This window comes from Zonotrichia leucophrys, chromosome 5 (genome assembly GCF_028769735.1).
Source record: "Zonotrichia leucophrys gambelii isolate GWCS_2022_RI chromosome 5, RI_Zleu_2.0, whole genome shotgun sequence".
In the NCBI taxonomy this organism is placed as follows: Eukaryota; Metazoa; Chordata; class Aves; order Passeriformes; family Passerellidae; genus Zonotrichia; species Zonotrichia leucophrys.
Window position 1 is genome coordinate 35,756,390 of NC_088175.1, and position 17,538 is coordinate 35,773,927.

The following is a 17,538-nucleotide window of genomic DNA, read 5'->3' on the forward strand; positions in this document are numbered from 1 at the left end:
ATTCCTACTTGCAAATACAAGGATACACAGACTTATGGTTAGATTTATGTTCTAAAGCAGGCACTACAATTAAAAGCTGCAATTAGAGGACCAGCAAATATAGTTGGAAGTCATAACCATGGGTTTCCAGTGATTTTTCTTCAGAAGAAAACCTCCGATTCTTAGTTATCACTGCATTGTAGTCTTTTCTCAATCTGGTCCAATCAATAGCTCAGAAATAGAGCCTTTGAAAAGAATAATAATATGCAAAACTTTCTATATTTTTCAAGTGATGTTACTCAGACGACTAAAATAAAGAAGGAAATGGTAAGATAAATATTCAAAGTCACCCTAGGACCTTATAACAACTGTTACACAACACCAGAAATCTAACACCATAGTTGTATATTTACAAATATAAATCATAAAGACAAGTCATTCTATGATGTTACAAGTGCAAGTCATTCTTTCCACTTCAAAAGAATATAATGGTACCCTTTCTGTAACTAGAGCTATACAAATAAAAAATAAAGGGTGAGGCTTGAGAATGTGGACAAGTTTGCTACAGTGTTATGCAGCTAAGAAGCTTCCCTCACTCAAAAACCTGGGGTGAAATTTTAACAACACAGAGCAACATAACTTTTTAAAGATCAGGAATTCCCTGTGGTGCACCCACTCATGTACAAAAACATCACTGCTGCCATGAGACAAGTCCAGAGTGTCTGGGCAGAAGATTCACACAAGCTCACAGATGCAGTGCCTGTTTAACAAAATTAACTGGCACCCTTGTACACAGAGGGTACACTAAAAATCTAAGGACATGTTCTCATGCACTGGCATTTAAATTGATTGTGAGGACTACTCTCAGCATCTATAAAGTTTTTTAATGTGTCTCTCTTGAAACAGTAACTTCTTAATGCAGCTCATACCCCAAGCCAAACAAGAATTATTTATATTTGTAAAAACTAGCAAGGTCAGCTTTTTCCTACTGTAAGAACGTGAGGTCAGTTCAACTCACACAGTAACCCATGTGGCCATGTCAGGGGCACCAGACATAAAAAGGGAAGTGTGAAACTAACAAAGCATGTTCATTTTCAGTGACTTTCCTCTGAGCAACAGTTTTACAAGAGAAAGTTGTCCCTGTTTAGAGCCACAAACTTTTGGAGTCAAGTTAAAAACTGAAAGCTGTCAAAATAAGCATATTTCTCCTCTTGTGCTTTACACAGGACAAAGACAGCTCAAATAATAAGGCTGGACTTGCTTCTCAAGAGGCAAAATATGTGTTTGTGGCAACCCCAAATCTACAGAAAGCCACAGAAGTATAGGATTTCCTTAATTTCCCCAAGTTACTTGTACTTTGAACAAAACCCCCCAGTGCTTCTCTGACTATTGCTTAAAAGTATTTATTGTAGCTACAGCTTTCTGTGTATCACACTCTCAAGTTCAAAGTCAGCAAGGTGGGAAACCACAGCACTGAATTTCTCCCTCTGGACCATCTGAATGATATGCATGACCACCTTCACAGGAGCTTACTTGTTTTCCAAGCACTGGTAACTGTCCCTCTCTGTTTTAAACTCGTATTATGTACTTGGCCAAATCATCAACCCCTTCTTTGATTGTGACTTTGTATATAAATGTAAAAAATCTCTTGGCTAGACTGGAATACACACACACACACAGAGTGATCTCTTCTTACAAGTCAGTGTTGCCACTGTCCTCAGAACTTTGTTCCACTTACTGTGACCCTTTCCACAAATACAAAAATTCACATAGGGTTCTTGCAGGGGACTACCACCTGATTTCTGGTAAGGTACCTTTACAGATGCAGTCTTAGGCTGCACTAGCCCATCTGAACACACATTGGAGAGAGACAGATGCCATTTCCTACTGTCTTTTCAGGTCTGCTGCTCCCTAGGCTTTTCTTCTTTCTACATACAGGCCTGCATAAGAATATTTCCCCTCTTTCTCAAATACACTAAACTTCTGCTCCTCCTTTCAATTTTATATTGGTTTTGGATTCTGTTGTTACTTTCTTTCCTAAACTCAGTTTCAGACTTTCTAGTAGTCATTTCCACGTCCTGCCTGGGATTCACAGCCTGGTGGTATTCGCCTCTTACTTCTCCTCCATTAAGGGGGCAGCTGACAGCAGATCTCTCAGTTAAACATGAAGTATTTAAGTATTCTAAAAATCTCGAGAAAATTAAAAGCATCTCAAATATGACAACAAAAATCCGTGATGTAGTAAGGCCTATTCGCCTTTTGCATTGACACTCAGTATAAAACATGAGTGAAGTCATCAACATGACAACTACCACAGACACAAGGGATGGACATGGACATAATTTACTGCTTCATCTGTTAATGCCAATTTCCAAGCAAAGCCTGGCCTGCAAGCCTAAAATTTGCATCCCCCCACAATATAATAGCCTGCAAACCAATTCAGCTCCTTGCTTAATCAACCGCTAAGCCAGCACTCCCTCAACTATTTAGTCCTGCTTATTTTTCAAGAGAACATAAGCTTATGCCTCACTCCCAATGCAGTTAGCATATTGTGATGCTGCAAAAGAAATAACAAACTTGCAGTTCCTTCCATAGCAAGTAACTCTTGCAGCTTTCAAAGGAGAAACAAGGGCTCCTGGAAGCATTTGAAGCTCTTCTCTGTGCTCATTACCTACCCACTCTTTCCACTGGACAGCAGTTCTAGCACCCTTGGCTTTCAGGACATTAAGCCAACAGCCAAACCAAGTTTGTTTTCCCAAGTGAAACTAAAGGCTGTAAAATACAAAGATGAATCAACTCAAGAAGATGAAACATGAACACTTGAACACTTGCTGGTTAATGAAAAAACCCAGGGATTTTGACCTAATATTTCACTCAATGCCACTAATATTTGTGTCTCAAAATGCAAAAAGATATCCAAAAGTTGTAATACAAACTCACATTACCTGAACTGCTACCAACAATCATTAAAGTTCTGTTATTTAAATGCCTCCAGAAGCTTGAGATGAGACTATGACAAGAACCATGAAACTACATATACTACCTCATCATCTTCCTCATTTATTTGTCAATTCAATCCTTGTATACGACTGTGTTAAGTCTCAGGCTCTCCTGAGAAAATACCACAAACGAAAAATCTTCGTGCTATTTATGGCATCAAGACCCATAACTCTTATTTTTTTGTGTGTTATAGGAAGACCAGAGTAACTCCTGCACTGCACATCACCATAAAAATGTGATGTTGCCCAGACTGCCTAAAAAGCATCTACTTTGGCTGAGGGAGAGGATGGTATTTTGTCAAATTTTTAACCAGCACTTTAAAAGACATGAGATTTCCAACATGTTTCAAGTAGTTTTATGTGGCTTATCTTCAGTGATGTCCAGGGTGCTTTAAAGGCACATCACTGTAATCAACACTTCCTGCCAGACTGAGTGAACCCCAAAATTGTATGACTTCGTGGTTCATGGGTGATGTAATCCAACAGTGCTCTAAGGACGCGATAGGAGCAGGCAGGGGAGCATGGAAGAGGATTTGGGAAAGACAGATTTTAAAAAGCCTGACTGGAAACAAATTTTCAGAACAGCTGCCAAAATTCCATAGTATTAGATACTTTGCAGCTGGGAAAAATACTGAACAGCAGGACCATCTAGGCTGCAAATTTGTCCTAGGAGGTGAAGATCTTGTCTTCTCTCTCAGTGAACCCCTTCTCACACGCTGCATATCCCCTAGGAACTCCAATGAGCTGACTAATGAAGAAAAAGATGGATCAAAAAGTTAGGGGATGAGCATGAGGATTCTAAACTGCCTATACTTAGAGCAATAAAACAGATTTCAGCATTTCTGTGCTAGCTATCCAGACTTTCCTACTGCAAGTCCAAGGGGTGTTTCAGCCAGAACTGGAGCTACTTGACACACACACCAGAAGAGTTGTGCTGTCCAAAAGGTGCTGCTGATGGCACATGGTGCAGGTTACTGAGAGGACAGGGATATCAGCATCTTTTAGGCTCTGAGAAAGGCTGGTCCAAAAGGCAAGGAAGTGGATGCCAATGCTCTAGAAAATAACAGCACAAGTTATATGCCATCTCTGAAGGATCTGGAGATACTGTGGGTAGAGTGTGAACAGGTACTAGCTCTGCTTCTCCTGTACTTTCACACTTCAGCTGACCTTCAGCTTCTTGCCTAAGAACTTGTGCTCTCTTCCATCACAAATTTGATGTTATTAGTCAGATAAGAAGAGATAATATTTTTATTACTGTTTTTAAAAACATACACACACACATATATGAAAAAGAGATGGTATCAACCTCAAAAACAGAACTAGTTCTTAAAAACAGAACTAAATATTCACAGGATTACATCCTAAAAGTCTGCATAAAACCATACACAGACTTCTCATAAATTTATTTTTTTCCTACCATGATTCTCTAGTTCTATGGGTTCTCCTGAAAAAGTGTCTTACAGATGGCACACATCTCTAATGTGTTCTTCTCCCCAAAACACTAAGCATCTGGTATGCCTACTGTTTAATTACACAACACGCTCGTGCAGGAGAAAACATTTGCAAGCTTGGAATCTTATGCTCAAATTCTGATTAAATGCAGTAACAGGAGTTATTCACAGTCAAGGAAAAAGTTTTCAAACAGAAGCAAAAATACTATTAACACTCAGCAAGCAGATCTTGAGTAAGTTTCTGCATGTGCAAAAATAGCCATTTTAGAAATCTGAAGAGGTTGAGAGGATGCAAATTTTACAAGAAGTTGTATGACAATTTTGTAAAATTGTTGATAAACACTGGCACTACAACTAAAGCATTAGTCTACTTTGGAAAACAACGCAGTCTAGCTGCATCTCTAGAACTTCAGGTGTATGCTGAATTAAACTACTACTCTACCTTCCCATCTTCAGAAATACACATTGAAGTAGTTCATCTGTAACTTTTCTACTCTAACAAAATGTTCCCAGGAAGACTGACACCCCAAATTCTTTTATCACTGAATAGTGCACTCCCTCTGCTGGCACAGTAAAGACCTCACACCTCAGCAGAGGAGGTCTGTGCATGACACTTCTTCAGACGTGCACCTGATGCAGCTCTGTTAACTTAAATGACTTCCTTAAGAGAAATTTTCCTTGAGAGAAACTCATTAATAACTGACTTTTCTGATTAAATCCTGTAGGGGGACAACAAAACACCACGGATTGTCCTTCTTGGTCAACTGGAAAATCTACTTGTCAGGCTCACAGTCATTTTCCAGGTGAAAGGCTTCTGAAGACTCACTGTTAAGAGCATTTCTAACTTTCCAGCAAGTAGTTCTGAGATGTCAAATCAAACACACACAGATGTAAGAGCTTGCATTACCAACTCCCATTCAGTCATGCAACAGCTGCATTTTCATTGTTTGTCTGTGTTTTATTAAAAGTGTGAGAATCTTATTAAAGCATTGTTTTAAGAGGTGCTGTGCCTCCTCACATGGAAACCAGAGTTTAGACTCACCAAAAGAAATGTACTAGATGAATTTAGTACTTGACCTAATCAGAAGAGCTGCAAAAAAATCTTTAGAGCCATCTTTGAAACCTCTAACATTTTAGCTTTGAGGCAGAAGGTTAACCCTCAGTGACAGAGATACACTGTTATGCAGTGTATTCTGTATGCAGAAGGTTTAGCAGCCAATAGTCACGAGGAGTTCCATCAGCACACACTGCTAACACACTAACAGCATCCCTGTGACGTGTAAGCAACTATTTGCTCTGTCCTTTTTAAGCTTTGATATACTAAGATGAAAATCTTATTTCTGAACGGGCCTCATGTTAACCAGCAAGAGAACAGCCATATGTTTTAGCCTCAAGTCATGCTGATTTCTTCTCAATAAAACCTTCAGTTTAAATATCCAAAAGTGAAGGTAACTTCTGAAGTAAAGTTAATGCATGCTTCTGTGAGTTTGGTTTTCCCTCTTGCTCATTTATTTTGCAGAAAAAAATGAAGCACCTTCTCACTGTAGTGTACAAAAACCTTAGACTTGCAGAGATAAGGGCTGCCCACCCCAAGAAACACAGATGCAGGGGAAGAAGAAAGAGGCATTTACAAGGACTAGTAGCACAACTGTCAAAAAGCATTAGGTGCTGTTTTATATACTTACCTTGCTCCTTTCAAATAGCTAATAGGCATCTTTGCAACAAATTACATTTCACACATCAATCAGAACAGTCCAATATTACAATTAGAACCACTGGGTTTCTCTCCAAGACAAAAAGTGAACCTGTAGCCTAACAGGCCAAAGTAATTCCCTCAGACAACTGAGTTTTGTTTTCTGGTTTTGAATTATCAAGAAATGTTGCTAACTTACCTTACAAACAGACATGATGTTAATATTAACCATTTTGTCGATCGTCTGCAAGAAAACAAAGTTTTGGGTTTACTCATTTCAAGTTATTTGAACAATATTTATACATCATCTGGGCTTAAGTGCCAGGATAAATTATCTGCCTTTTCTCCTTGCCTACCTGCTAAAGTATCAGGAACAGTGACAAGCTTTCAAAGCAGTCTATGAATTGCTCTTGGTCAGGTTTCATCCTTGATTAGGGACTTGCATTAAATATAGAACCACACAGGGGTATCACACTGACACTATTTCCTAACACTATTCAGTACTTATGAATTTTAATAAATTCTTACCTTTGACACGTGTTTTAAAATTAACTACTTATTTTACTCTTCACCATTTCAGTGACTTTAAGTTTATTCAGATATATTTAGCAACACTTAAGCAGAAAACACAGTGGACCCAGTAAGCTACAGGGGTTTCAGAATGAAAATCACGCACCAGTGAAATTGTTCATAATCAGAGTTTTCTACATATCCAGTACAACCAAGATTGTCCCTACATTATGAACTGTCTAAAATGGTCACATTAAGTTTTTAAGTGTTATGGACTATGCAGCTTTCATCCATGAAATTGCTTGCTCCCCCGTTCAGTCACATACGAAGCGCTCCAGCACAAGCTAAAGCAGCTCATAAACAACAGGCAGATGAGACCAGGGACAGGAGCAGAAGCAGCAGGGAAGACTATGTAAAGAACATCACCAAAAAGTGAGACTGCCATCATCATCATTGTGTTATGCTGCTTATGGAAATCTCCAAGCTTTTGAACACTTAATTCTAACCAGAAAACCTCATTATGTGGGTTCCTTAACCAAACCTAAATACTTCTGAAATATCTGCTAACCCCAGTAGAACACTAGAAGGTACCACAAAAGCACTTACCTTCTCCAGCTCTGGGATATCAATAAAATATTCAGGATAAGCATAGGATATTCCCACATTGTTGACTGAAAGAGAAGGATGAATGAGATCACATGGATGCCCCCTGATTAATGGCAATTTTCAAGCAATTAAATGCTTAAAATGTTGCATTTATGACATTCTAAGTGCTTTGGCCGAGTTCCCTTCAGTGTCAGTATCCCCGGGTGCCCGCGGTGGAGGGCGGGAGCACACGGACGGGCCATTTTCATGCGTGAGCGTTAATTCTGCATTGTTCACCAGCTGCCGAGTTCAGCACCTCGCACCCCCGCCCCACAGCGCGGGGGGCACGGCGCTGCCTCTGCCCCCAGCGGGGGTGTCTGCGGGGTGTCGAGGCAGAGAGCAGCTGCGTGGCGGACAGCGGTGAAGCCGTTTCACACCTTTTTCCCGATAAATCAATATCCCAAGCGCGCTACGAGCCCAGCCGCACTCCCCGCGGAGGCAGCGGCGCGGCGGGGCGGGGAGCGGGGCGCAGTGCGCGGCGCGGCCGGCAGGTGGCAGCAGAGCCCAGCGCGGCGCGTCCCGCGCCCCCCGCCCCGAGCGCCGCCGCGCCCCGCGGGGGCGGGGGAGCCGCCGGCGGGGAGCGCTGCCCGGCCTCCCTGCGCGGAGATTGCCGCGGGAAACCCTCCTCCCCGTCACCCCACACCTGCACCCAATTACTCAAACCTCCTCGGTTCGGGTTTTCCAATACTTTACACTGGCACGGTTTTATTCTGGGACGTGAAACCAACAACCCATTCTCTAAATCCCAGCCCCAACAGGAGAAAACTTCGAATTCTGTTCGAAAACAGAGCTGCTCTGCAGCCTCGAACTCCACAGAGCACATTGATATGGAGACAAAAAGCAGCAACCAAAAGGGATCTCCGCTTCCTAAGTATCTGTTGTTCATCTTACGCAAGTGAATCGCGTGACATGTGGTTGCTGTGGCAACATTTTACATTTATATAGTGTCTTACACCCCAGAGAATCCCAAAGTGCTGTGTATGCTCAGCAGCACTGGGCACCTCCAGGCAGGAGTCTGCACGGGGACAAGAAACGCCGTCAAAAGGCACGGATGCCTTTTTCAAAAAATAAAATAAAATAGCCCCCCATCTGTGCCAAAAGCTATCGTTTTAAGACCCAGCCTGAAAGATAATTTAGGTATCAACAGAGATGCAGGATGTGCAAGAAACAGGAGGAAGAGATTCTGGCAAAGTGCGCCAACTTCATTTGGAATTCCCTCAAGCTCTTTTAGTCCAGATCTTAGTGTACAAATGGAAGTTCATTAGTCATGCTGTGTGTTTCAAATTTTTAACTTTTAGATAACCTTTAAAAATTGAGGTGAGGAATTGAGGGGAACATGGAGTTGGCAAAATCCTAGCAGACATTTGCTATATTTAGAAAGAGTGAAAAGTTTTTAAAAGGAAGACGATACAGTCTGGCTACTGCCAGAGTGAACCAAATTTTTTTCTTCTTTTCATCCAAAAATAAACTATTTTTCGTTCCATCTCTCTAGAAAGGATTTTGGCTATGAATTGTGGCAGGGTTATGGGACTAATCTTGGCAATTCTGTCCAAATTTAGAATGCTTATATGATTCATGCTACAGAGACAGTCACACGGAATTCACACCCCTTACTGCTGACTGGGTCCCATTTTCTGCAATCATCTCTGCTGCAAGTTTGTAATAGACCATTAAAAATCAGGTTTTGGGTTGCACCACCATATTTTAACTAGAAAAAAATGGATAGCAACAGGGTAAGATACTGTCCAGCACAAACTCCTTTCAATGATCAGAGCTATTTAAGAATGGCAAAAGGAAGATTTCCCACCTCTGCTTGTTTAACATATTGCTGTAGCTAGCACATGTTCGAAGTCACTGACAGACGCTGTTTTGAACACACAGCAAAACATTATGCAAACTCTTTTAGCCTTCCTACGTGGGTGAGAAGAAGCTTCCAAATAAGAAGTTTACAAGGATTTCAATCTGTAAGTACTTTAGTTAGACTCTGTGCAACTCCATAATTAGAAGCTCATTCTTGAGCAGTATGTGTGGAGACTCCTATGTCTCCAAGTATAAGGTTAAAAAATAATCCGCACTGATCACTGGCAACTGTGCTGTGCTACCAATGCTTCTCATACCTACTGTTCCAGATGAGACCTGAAAGAAGAAAATATGCTGGAACCCGAGAACTCAACCCTTATGGCTGTTCTCATTTAAATCCATGTTTTCCCTCACACTAACATGGAAAATACAGATCAACAAAAGCTACAGTCTGGATTCCAACAAATATTACAGAATTTAAAATATAAGGCACTAAAGCATGAGATTAATTATCATAAAAGTATTGAAATACTATCCTACAGGAGTAGCCATCACCTGTGTGGAAAAATTACATTGGCAAATGGTTGCTATTAATACAGCTATATCTGGGGGAAAGCAAGTACCCACATATCATGTAATCTGGTGATCTTGGGCACAAGACCTACTAAAACTGCAGGGGACTAGTTAGAATAGAGGTTTTTGTAAACCTACACTGACAATGGCTGCAAGAAAAACAAAAAAGCAGAGGAACTCAGCTAGGGAATACACAACTCCAGAGCATTTAATTGCCATTTTTACCATGTTTTTAGCCTAGGTAATCAAGCAAATAAAAGCAAGAAGCAGGCTCTGTTTAAGGAATGTGCTTTGTTTTCCTGTAATGAGTTTACACAAAACTTGACACACACACACTGCTTTAGTGCCCAGTTTGTGCAAGGCTATAAAAAGTCAGATTTTCATTATTTTGTAGATCACCATAACCTAATCACAGCCTAAGAAATAATAAAAACCCTTCCAGTGTGGATATGTACCTAGCACAGTAAAAGGTTTGCTGGTGTTTTGAGACATTTAAATCCTCTACCAGTCTGCAGCAATTGCTATGAGACAGGCAGCTTGCAAGCCTTACAGTCCCCGAGTGGATTTTGACAGGACAGATTAGAATGTACATTAATTTTACTCTTCAAAGTTTCTTTGGAACTTATTTCCTTCAGAAACAAGAAACAAGGCATTCACAGCTGTGTCACAACTACTCTTTACACAAAACACATCCTTGGCAGTTGAAGTTACTTCAATGGCTTTGAATTTTTATAGCAATTAAATGCTGGATGCCATGAGTTGTATGTATTCAAGTCTGTTAGAAGTAGTAGGGAGCATTCTGGGGTTTATCCTTTAATGTTGTTTTTTAATTGCATTTTTATATACACTATTTTCTTAAGCATTCTTTTCAAACATCGGACAACAAGATTCATCTACTAGCAACAAAGTTCATACAGTATATTATCATATATATAACAAATTTGTTTTGAAATACACCTAAAACACCCCACAGTTAAAGCTCCAATTACTGCACTTCATATTAGTAAAACGAGTTTTGTAGTGAGGAGTGCTTTATCAGATGACAGGTTCTAGTAGATGTCTGAGCCACATGATTTTTTTCATGTATTTAACCATCACAGGTTCTCATCCCTATACTGACTAACCACAGAAATACAGGATATGCACAAATATATATGTTTCCAAGGGAAAAAAAAAACAAACAGAAAACCAGTAAGTAATTGTCTTTACCCCCCTGTTCAAAAAGGATTCAGGTAAGCTGCTGGTATGTTGAAACTCTTCTTAGCTTGTGATAAAACACCTACATGAAATCACCTCAGTTCTACATTTGACAAAGTAACTGGAGGGATTGCCTTGTCTTTTCAGGGACTCCCACACCACTTACACTCCTGTGATGTAGCAAACCATACTCATGCATATTGTCCTATCAGCAAAAGAAACAGTTTACCAACATGGACAGAAAAGGCTTAGGACTTTGGAAGCAGGAGACAGTTACTTGATGTTCTATTGTAATGATTGAATTTCAACAGCTCTGTAATTAAAAGTTCATGGCTCTCCCACAGGGCTGTACTCCTAACTGAATATCTCCTAAGATAAGTTTGTGAAGCTTGCTTAGGATCTAAGATGGCATTACATCATAGAATCATAGAATAGTTTGGGTTAAAAAGGGACATTTAAAGGTCATTTAGTCCAATCCCCGAGACATCTTCAGCCAGGTCAGGTTGCTCAGAGCCTCATCCAGCCTGGCTTTGAATGTTCCCAGAGATCGGGCATCCCCCACCTCTCTGGGCAACCTGCTCCAATGTTTCAGTATCTTTTCTTCTTTATGCCTAATCTAAATCTACACTCTCTTAGCTTAAAGCCATTGCTCCTTGTAACATGCCCATTACATAAGCCCTGCTAAAAAGTGTCTCCATCTTTCTTACAAGCCTCCTTTAAGTACTGAATGAGCACAAGAAGGTCTCCCTGGAGAGGGACCTTCTCCAAGCCCAACAACCCCGAGTGCTCACAACAGTGTTTGCAGTCACAAGCTGCAGTCAAAGGCCTTTAACAATCACAGAATAACACACTGAACACATTTGATAAACATCATAAGTTCCTACAAAGTAGGCACACATGCAAGCACCATCTCATGTAGTGTATCAACAGCAAGCTAGAAAACACCTCGACCCTGCAGCAACATAGCCCTAGTCAGACAAATAATAGCTTTTGTGAATTAGTCTCAATAAACTTCAATATGGGAAGAAGTTAGTAGGCACGTCAAGACAAAACACCACAATGAAAGATTTAGAAAGATCAGATACAAACCTAAAACACCAATCTCCAGGCCTTCCAATCCTGTTTTGATTCCATTGTAAATATCTTCTCTCTCTCCAAAGTCTGCCACAATGACTTTTGTTTCCACTTTGTACTTCTCCCCTAGAATAAAACAGTTTTGAGAAGTCTGAAATAGTTTACCATTCAGATATTAAGACTGTATCAGTTATTAGGTTTCACAAAACATTTTAAGTAGCTAGCATTACACAGGAACATTTCCACCTCTGCAAGAGAATCCTTGAATTTTAATATTACCTGCACAGAAGTTCATGACATTAAGCTACTTCTGATGAGAACATAAATTCTCAAATGATTCTGCACATTTTATTTGTAAGAGACAAGAAAGGTGGCAAGATAGCAAATGATACACTTTTGCATAGAACAGAAAAATGGAGAAATCTGGAAGCACATGTACACAACAGCATTCACGTACAGCTTGACAAGAACATTTTTTTTCAACTTAAGCCAAATGGCAAATTAATTGCTTCAGACAAAGCAAAACAATTCTGTATTGCCCTCCCTTTTCATTCTTACTTCTGGTCCTATAAAACATTTTGAATCTTTAGTTTTTTGAACATGTACCAAAAAGAGAATGTGTGGGTGAACAAGAAGAGCAGAACTTCAAATCTGATCATTCCAAAGCCCTTCTGATGTGCTGTCATCTCCAGCCTTACTAGAACAGGAAAAATACACGTAGGCAACTACATTTTGAAAAACAAGAAGGAACGTAGTAAAAATACTTCATATAAAAAGCAACTCTGCTTTCATCAAGCTAAATTATATTGACTTGAAAGCAGTACAATGTCCTCTCAGACTTCAAAAGAACAGAACAGTAGCTTAACATTGCAGCATCTCTGTTCTGCTGCACCCGACTCCCACCCCAGCATTCCTTAAGGGACTTGTATACAGCTCAAGAAGGATTTTGCAGCACTTTGCCCCCAGCCATTCATAAAAACCAGTGCCATGTTAAAGGAAAAGAATCATTCACAAAAAAGATTAGAAGCAGCCAGATTCCCATGATGCTCCTTCCCATTCAAGGGAAAGCCGTGACTCCCATGATCCTGCCATCCATTCATGCAGAATCATGAATCTACTGAACTCACTGGTTTGCTCGCTGCCTCCCCTCCCCCCCCCAATATCCCTAATGGCAGATGAAATTATTTCTGCTCCTTTTCCCATCCTCAACCTCTTCATCTCTCCTGAACAGCTGCATTGTTTAAAAATCCCCTGAGAGATGTTGCTATGTCAAATGACGACGTAAATAGCATTAAGCCCCTACTGCAGCAGCAGCCTTGTGATCGCGTCAGAAGAAAATCAAGTTCAACACTGGAGGGGGGGCATAGAAATAGCCTATTTTTGAACACAGCTGCTGTAATGTTTAGCACACACATTTGGTTTTTTACAGGACAATATTAAGGACATTAGAGACTCATCTCATATGTGCAAGTGGACTGGATGGGCAAAGCCCAAGTCACACACTTTACACACGTGCCATTTTTAACTGTTTTGTGGGAGAGCAGCTGTTGTCACTGCCACTCACATGCTTTGTGAAATGCAAGCTGTTTAAAGGACCCAAACACCATTCTCACAAACTTGCTCAATTGGTACTGTCCTTTTTATACTAAACACTCTTCATTAGGATTGCTACCAATCCATCTTTAAAGCTTCCTGAAATCACTGCAGAGATACTGAGAGGACAAAGACAAATCTGAATACTATAAACAGAAATAATACTATAAAACATATACATATTACTATACATAACACTATAAATAGAAAATAAAAATAACAGTGTTCACACTACTATTTATATAAGGCCCTTCTTTGATCCTTTAGAAAATGAGCAAAGAGCCATTACACTTATGGTAGTTAAGCAATACACCTATACAAAGCTGCAGCGTCCTTTGTCGGCAGAGTGCACAGTACAAGGTATAAAACCATGTGAGAAGTAGAAGGCTGCCCACCAGTACAGCCAGAGTGGACAAGGTCTTTGTGAAGTTGCTCACACAAGCACACAAGACTGTCTTGCCCCTGCAGATACCACCAGCTGATCAAACCCTTCCTTCCCTTTCACAACAGCTTCCAGGTATCCTGTAACTTTTTCATAACCTGTGCTCTGTCCCAGAACCTGCAATAGATGGGAGGATCCCCTACATCAGAGAAAAGACTATGAGACACACCTGAAAAACCAAATGACAATGCAAATAGCATTAAGTCACTTCCGTGTAAACTTGGTCTAGTAGTCAGAGCACGAGGTGCAGAGAAGAGCAGGTGTACTCTGCTTGGCATGAAAAAGTGGAAAAGGGAATTTCCTTGATCTTAAGGATTAAGATGTTCTCAAACAGATGGGCTGCAAGACAGAGTAGAGCACATTCCTATTTTATCTGCCAAAAAGACACTGAGATGTAGAGTAATAGAGAAAGAAGCAAATAGGCTATGTCCTTATCCAGGGTATCTAGGATATCAGGTGTCTGGGCTACTGCTGTCCAAGAGAAAATCTGAAACTCCTTAATGGAGCTTTCAGCTTGAGGACCAGGAGATACTTGAGAGCCACAGGGAGTGAAAGAAGGGTATAAGCCAGTATTTGCAGCCACAGCTAGAGGACCTGAAAAAGCCATTACCTGCCTGCATGTCCAGCATTCCTGATGATATTTTGAAAAGTGGATCTGATGTTTTGTCTTTGGAACTGGTATTTCAAATACTCCTTAGCAGGAGACTAAATATTACAAGCACCAGGTTGTCAGTAGTTGTGCAACAGTCAGTCATCACCTATCCATAGGATGGGAAAGGAAATTCAGCAGATCTCCTCCACAATTCCCAGTTCTGACACACTAGTGTCCTAATCATCTCATTTACTAAAAAATTCAGTTGAGACCAGTATTGACCCTACAAATAAGTTTTAACCTAAACATTCACATGTCCAGCTAATTTACAGGGTCTGTATTACCTTAGCCAAGGCATCTGATCATTTGGCAAGATACCAACCGTGCTCAAAAGTATCCTGGTAAACCAAGAAAAGCAGACCTGATCCTCTGCAATCACAGCATTGTTTGAGAAGTAAGTTGTTGACCATAAACAAATTTTCACAGCTGCAGAAAGGCTAAATGAACCAACAGTCCCAATAGTGAGAGCAGGCTGGTGTAAACAGTGTACAAGACAAAAAGATGAAATGAACTTTTGCAGAAGATACTGGGACGTATTCTTCCCAAGATCCAGAGAGCAAACCAAGAACACAGACTCCAGAGGCAGAGGCACAGTGCAGTCCAATACAGTGGTCATGTGAACAAAAGCAGTACATAACATACACATTGAAAGGGGAATATAAGATAACTGAAAAAGTGCCTATTTTTGCAATGCTAAAAGAATTGACTTACTGAGTCACATTCCCATTGTGCATTTCTGCACAATACAAGATGAGACAGTCTGGAAACAAATACACTATTTAACTACATTCTTCACACCAGCAGAAATACAAACACTTTCACACACAAACCCTTGAAGGACACATTACTTTCAGCATCCTCAGAAGAGGACTCCAAATAGTGTTTGAAACCTTAGCTAAGGTGTTACTTATTCCAAATAAGCATAAGAAAACCTTACAACCATCCTGAGGAACAGCCAACAGGACAACACCTGCCTGATTTCTCATCTAAGATCGTCAGTTACAATATCAGTAGGTGAAGCAAAACTTAATTCCAAAGGCCAGATATGTCTGACTTACAGGAAACGTATCCAGTCTTGCTATGCAAGGAAAATGCTAATCTTAACTATCAGGAGAAGTAGGGCACACCTTGTCTACTAAAAAGATTCACTTGCAAAATAACACCACATTGCCTAGAACCTCAGGGGGGGAAAAAAACCATACTGTCATTTAAAAAAAATAAAGCAGAAAGCTAGAAACTACAGTGAGCTACACTAAATAATAACAAAGAACTGTAAAATGGTGAAGAGACAACCATTTTCAATTTTTTAAAAATTTGTTTTAAAGTATTTTTAAGTTTGCAAATAATTGAAATCAGCAGCCCTCGTGAAATCTTGGTTCTTGGCTAAGAAAATGCTAAGGGAATTTTCAGACACAGGTAAACTGTGCTTGAAAGAAGGTTCCCCAAGAGGAGCCAGCCTGTGTATTGCGATGCAACAGCAAACATACACCAGTTTGGTGGTCAGGAGAAGCAGTTCAGTTTAACAAAGAGAAGCAGTGTAAGGGTGTCTGTCACACAAAGTCTTGCTGGGACACATGAAAATTACAAGACCTTCATCCCTAATAAAATAACATTAGTTCTTGGCCCGCCTGTTTCAAAGCAGTTTGCTGGAACAGCTTGAATTTGCACCTTGAGGCAAAACCAGTCAACTCTGCAGAGAGGTTTGAGATACAAGGCTCACACTGTAATCAGGTGGTTCTTCCAAGATCAGGGAAAGGACATTAAAAACTCTTGCTAGAGTGTGAAGCATCTCACCACTTTACATTCAAAGCCAATATAAATATTGCCATCACAGTGATACAGTATAACACAACTGCTTGCAGAAATATAAAGAAGTCTCAGTCTTTAGCTTCAGGACAGTGAGAAATTCTAAGCAGTAGAAAAATAGTTCTCTATTTTTCCTCATACAGGAGAGGACAAATTTGTTTAGGTAAGGAGAATCAACTACATCCACAAATTAAGATGGCATCTTCCCAGTATCACTGCAGTGGTAAAACTCATCCTAATCCAGCACTCAGTCTCCAGAAACAGAGTTTGTAACCTTTCAATATAGGGTAGAAGCTGAGAGATGAAAACAAAACATTAAAACCTCCTGCTTTTTAGTACTCTATGCAGGACAGAGATGAAGAATTTAAGAGTATAGAGTGGCTGCTGAGAGCCCTACAAAGTATTTGGTTGGTTTTAAGGGAGAGCCATTCATTTTGGGAATGTATCCAATTTGGGACTTTCAGAGTTCAGAGAAGTAACTCATTGTCATGGATGGATGGAATTTGTTTTCCAGAAGTATTAAGTACTTCCAGACTGGTGGTAGCAGACTGTTATTACACAGTGATATATTCACCATGTAGAAGCATGTTAAAATCAGCTGGGTATAACAAGAGCTAGTTTTTTTCTGAACATTTTGAAGGGTCTGAAGCTCTAAAGCCGAATACTGATAATCAAAGAAATCACTAAAAGGAAGCTCTGTTGCACCTGTTGCAAAGTAAGCCTGTGCTGTTCCTACATAACTTAAGATGTCTGCCTACAATTCAACAGTATTTGCTATGTTTCCACAGATTGTTTTAAGTTTCATATATGCATATGAACACTTGGTCAAGCCTCTAGGAATAGGTTCCAATTCCTTTCATTCAAGTACACATGCAGGACTTCCAGGGAATTCCTTACGTAGCGCAATAGTTGCACATGTAATCTCACAGAAACAGCTTCCTTAAAAAGAGAGAATATTTTTTAAAAATCTAATCACATAGAACTGTGGAGCAGGTAAAACAATGACAGATCTTAATTTAAATGTTCTGCTAACTTTAAGTTTCAATATACACAGACATACAAAAGTCAGTTCATCACTTCTCAGCTTTCACAGATGACTTCAGCTCTCCGAGCCAAAGTCCAAA

At 40.1% G+C, this 17,538-nt stretch overlaps 1 protein-coding gene across 1 annotated transcript in view; it reads right to left on the reverse strand.

Moving 5' to 3' along the window:
* HSD17B12 (hydroxysteroid 17-beta dehydrogenase 12) overlaps positions 1–17,538 on the reverse strand; it is an 82,884-nt gene that overhangs the window by 21,041 nt on the left and 44,305 nt on the right. The window contains 3 exon segments of the mRNA XM_064714435.1: positions 6,322–6,366; positions 7,239–7,303; positions 11,937–12,047. Coding sequence (XP_064570505.1) covers positions 6,322–6,366; positions 7,239–7,303; positions 11,937–12,047 — 221 coding nt within the window.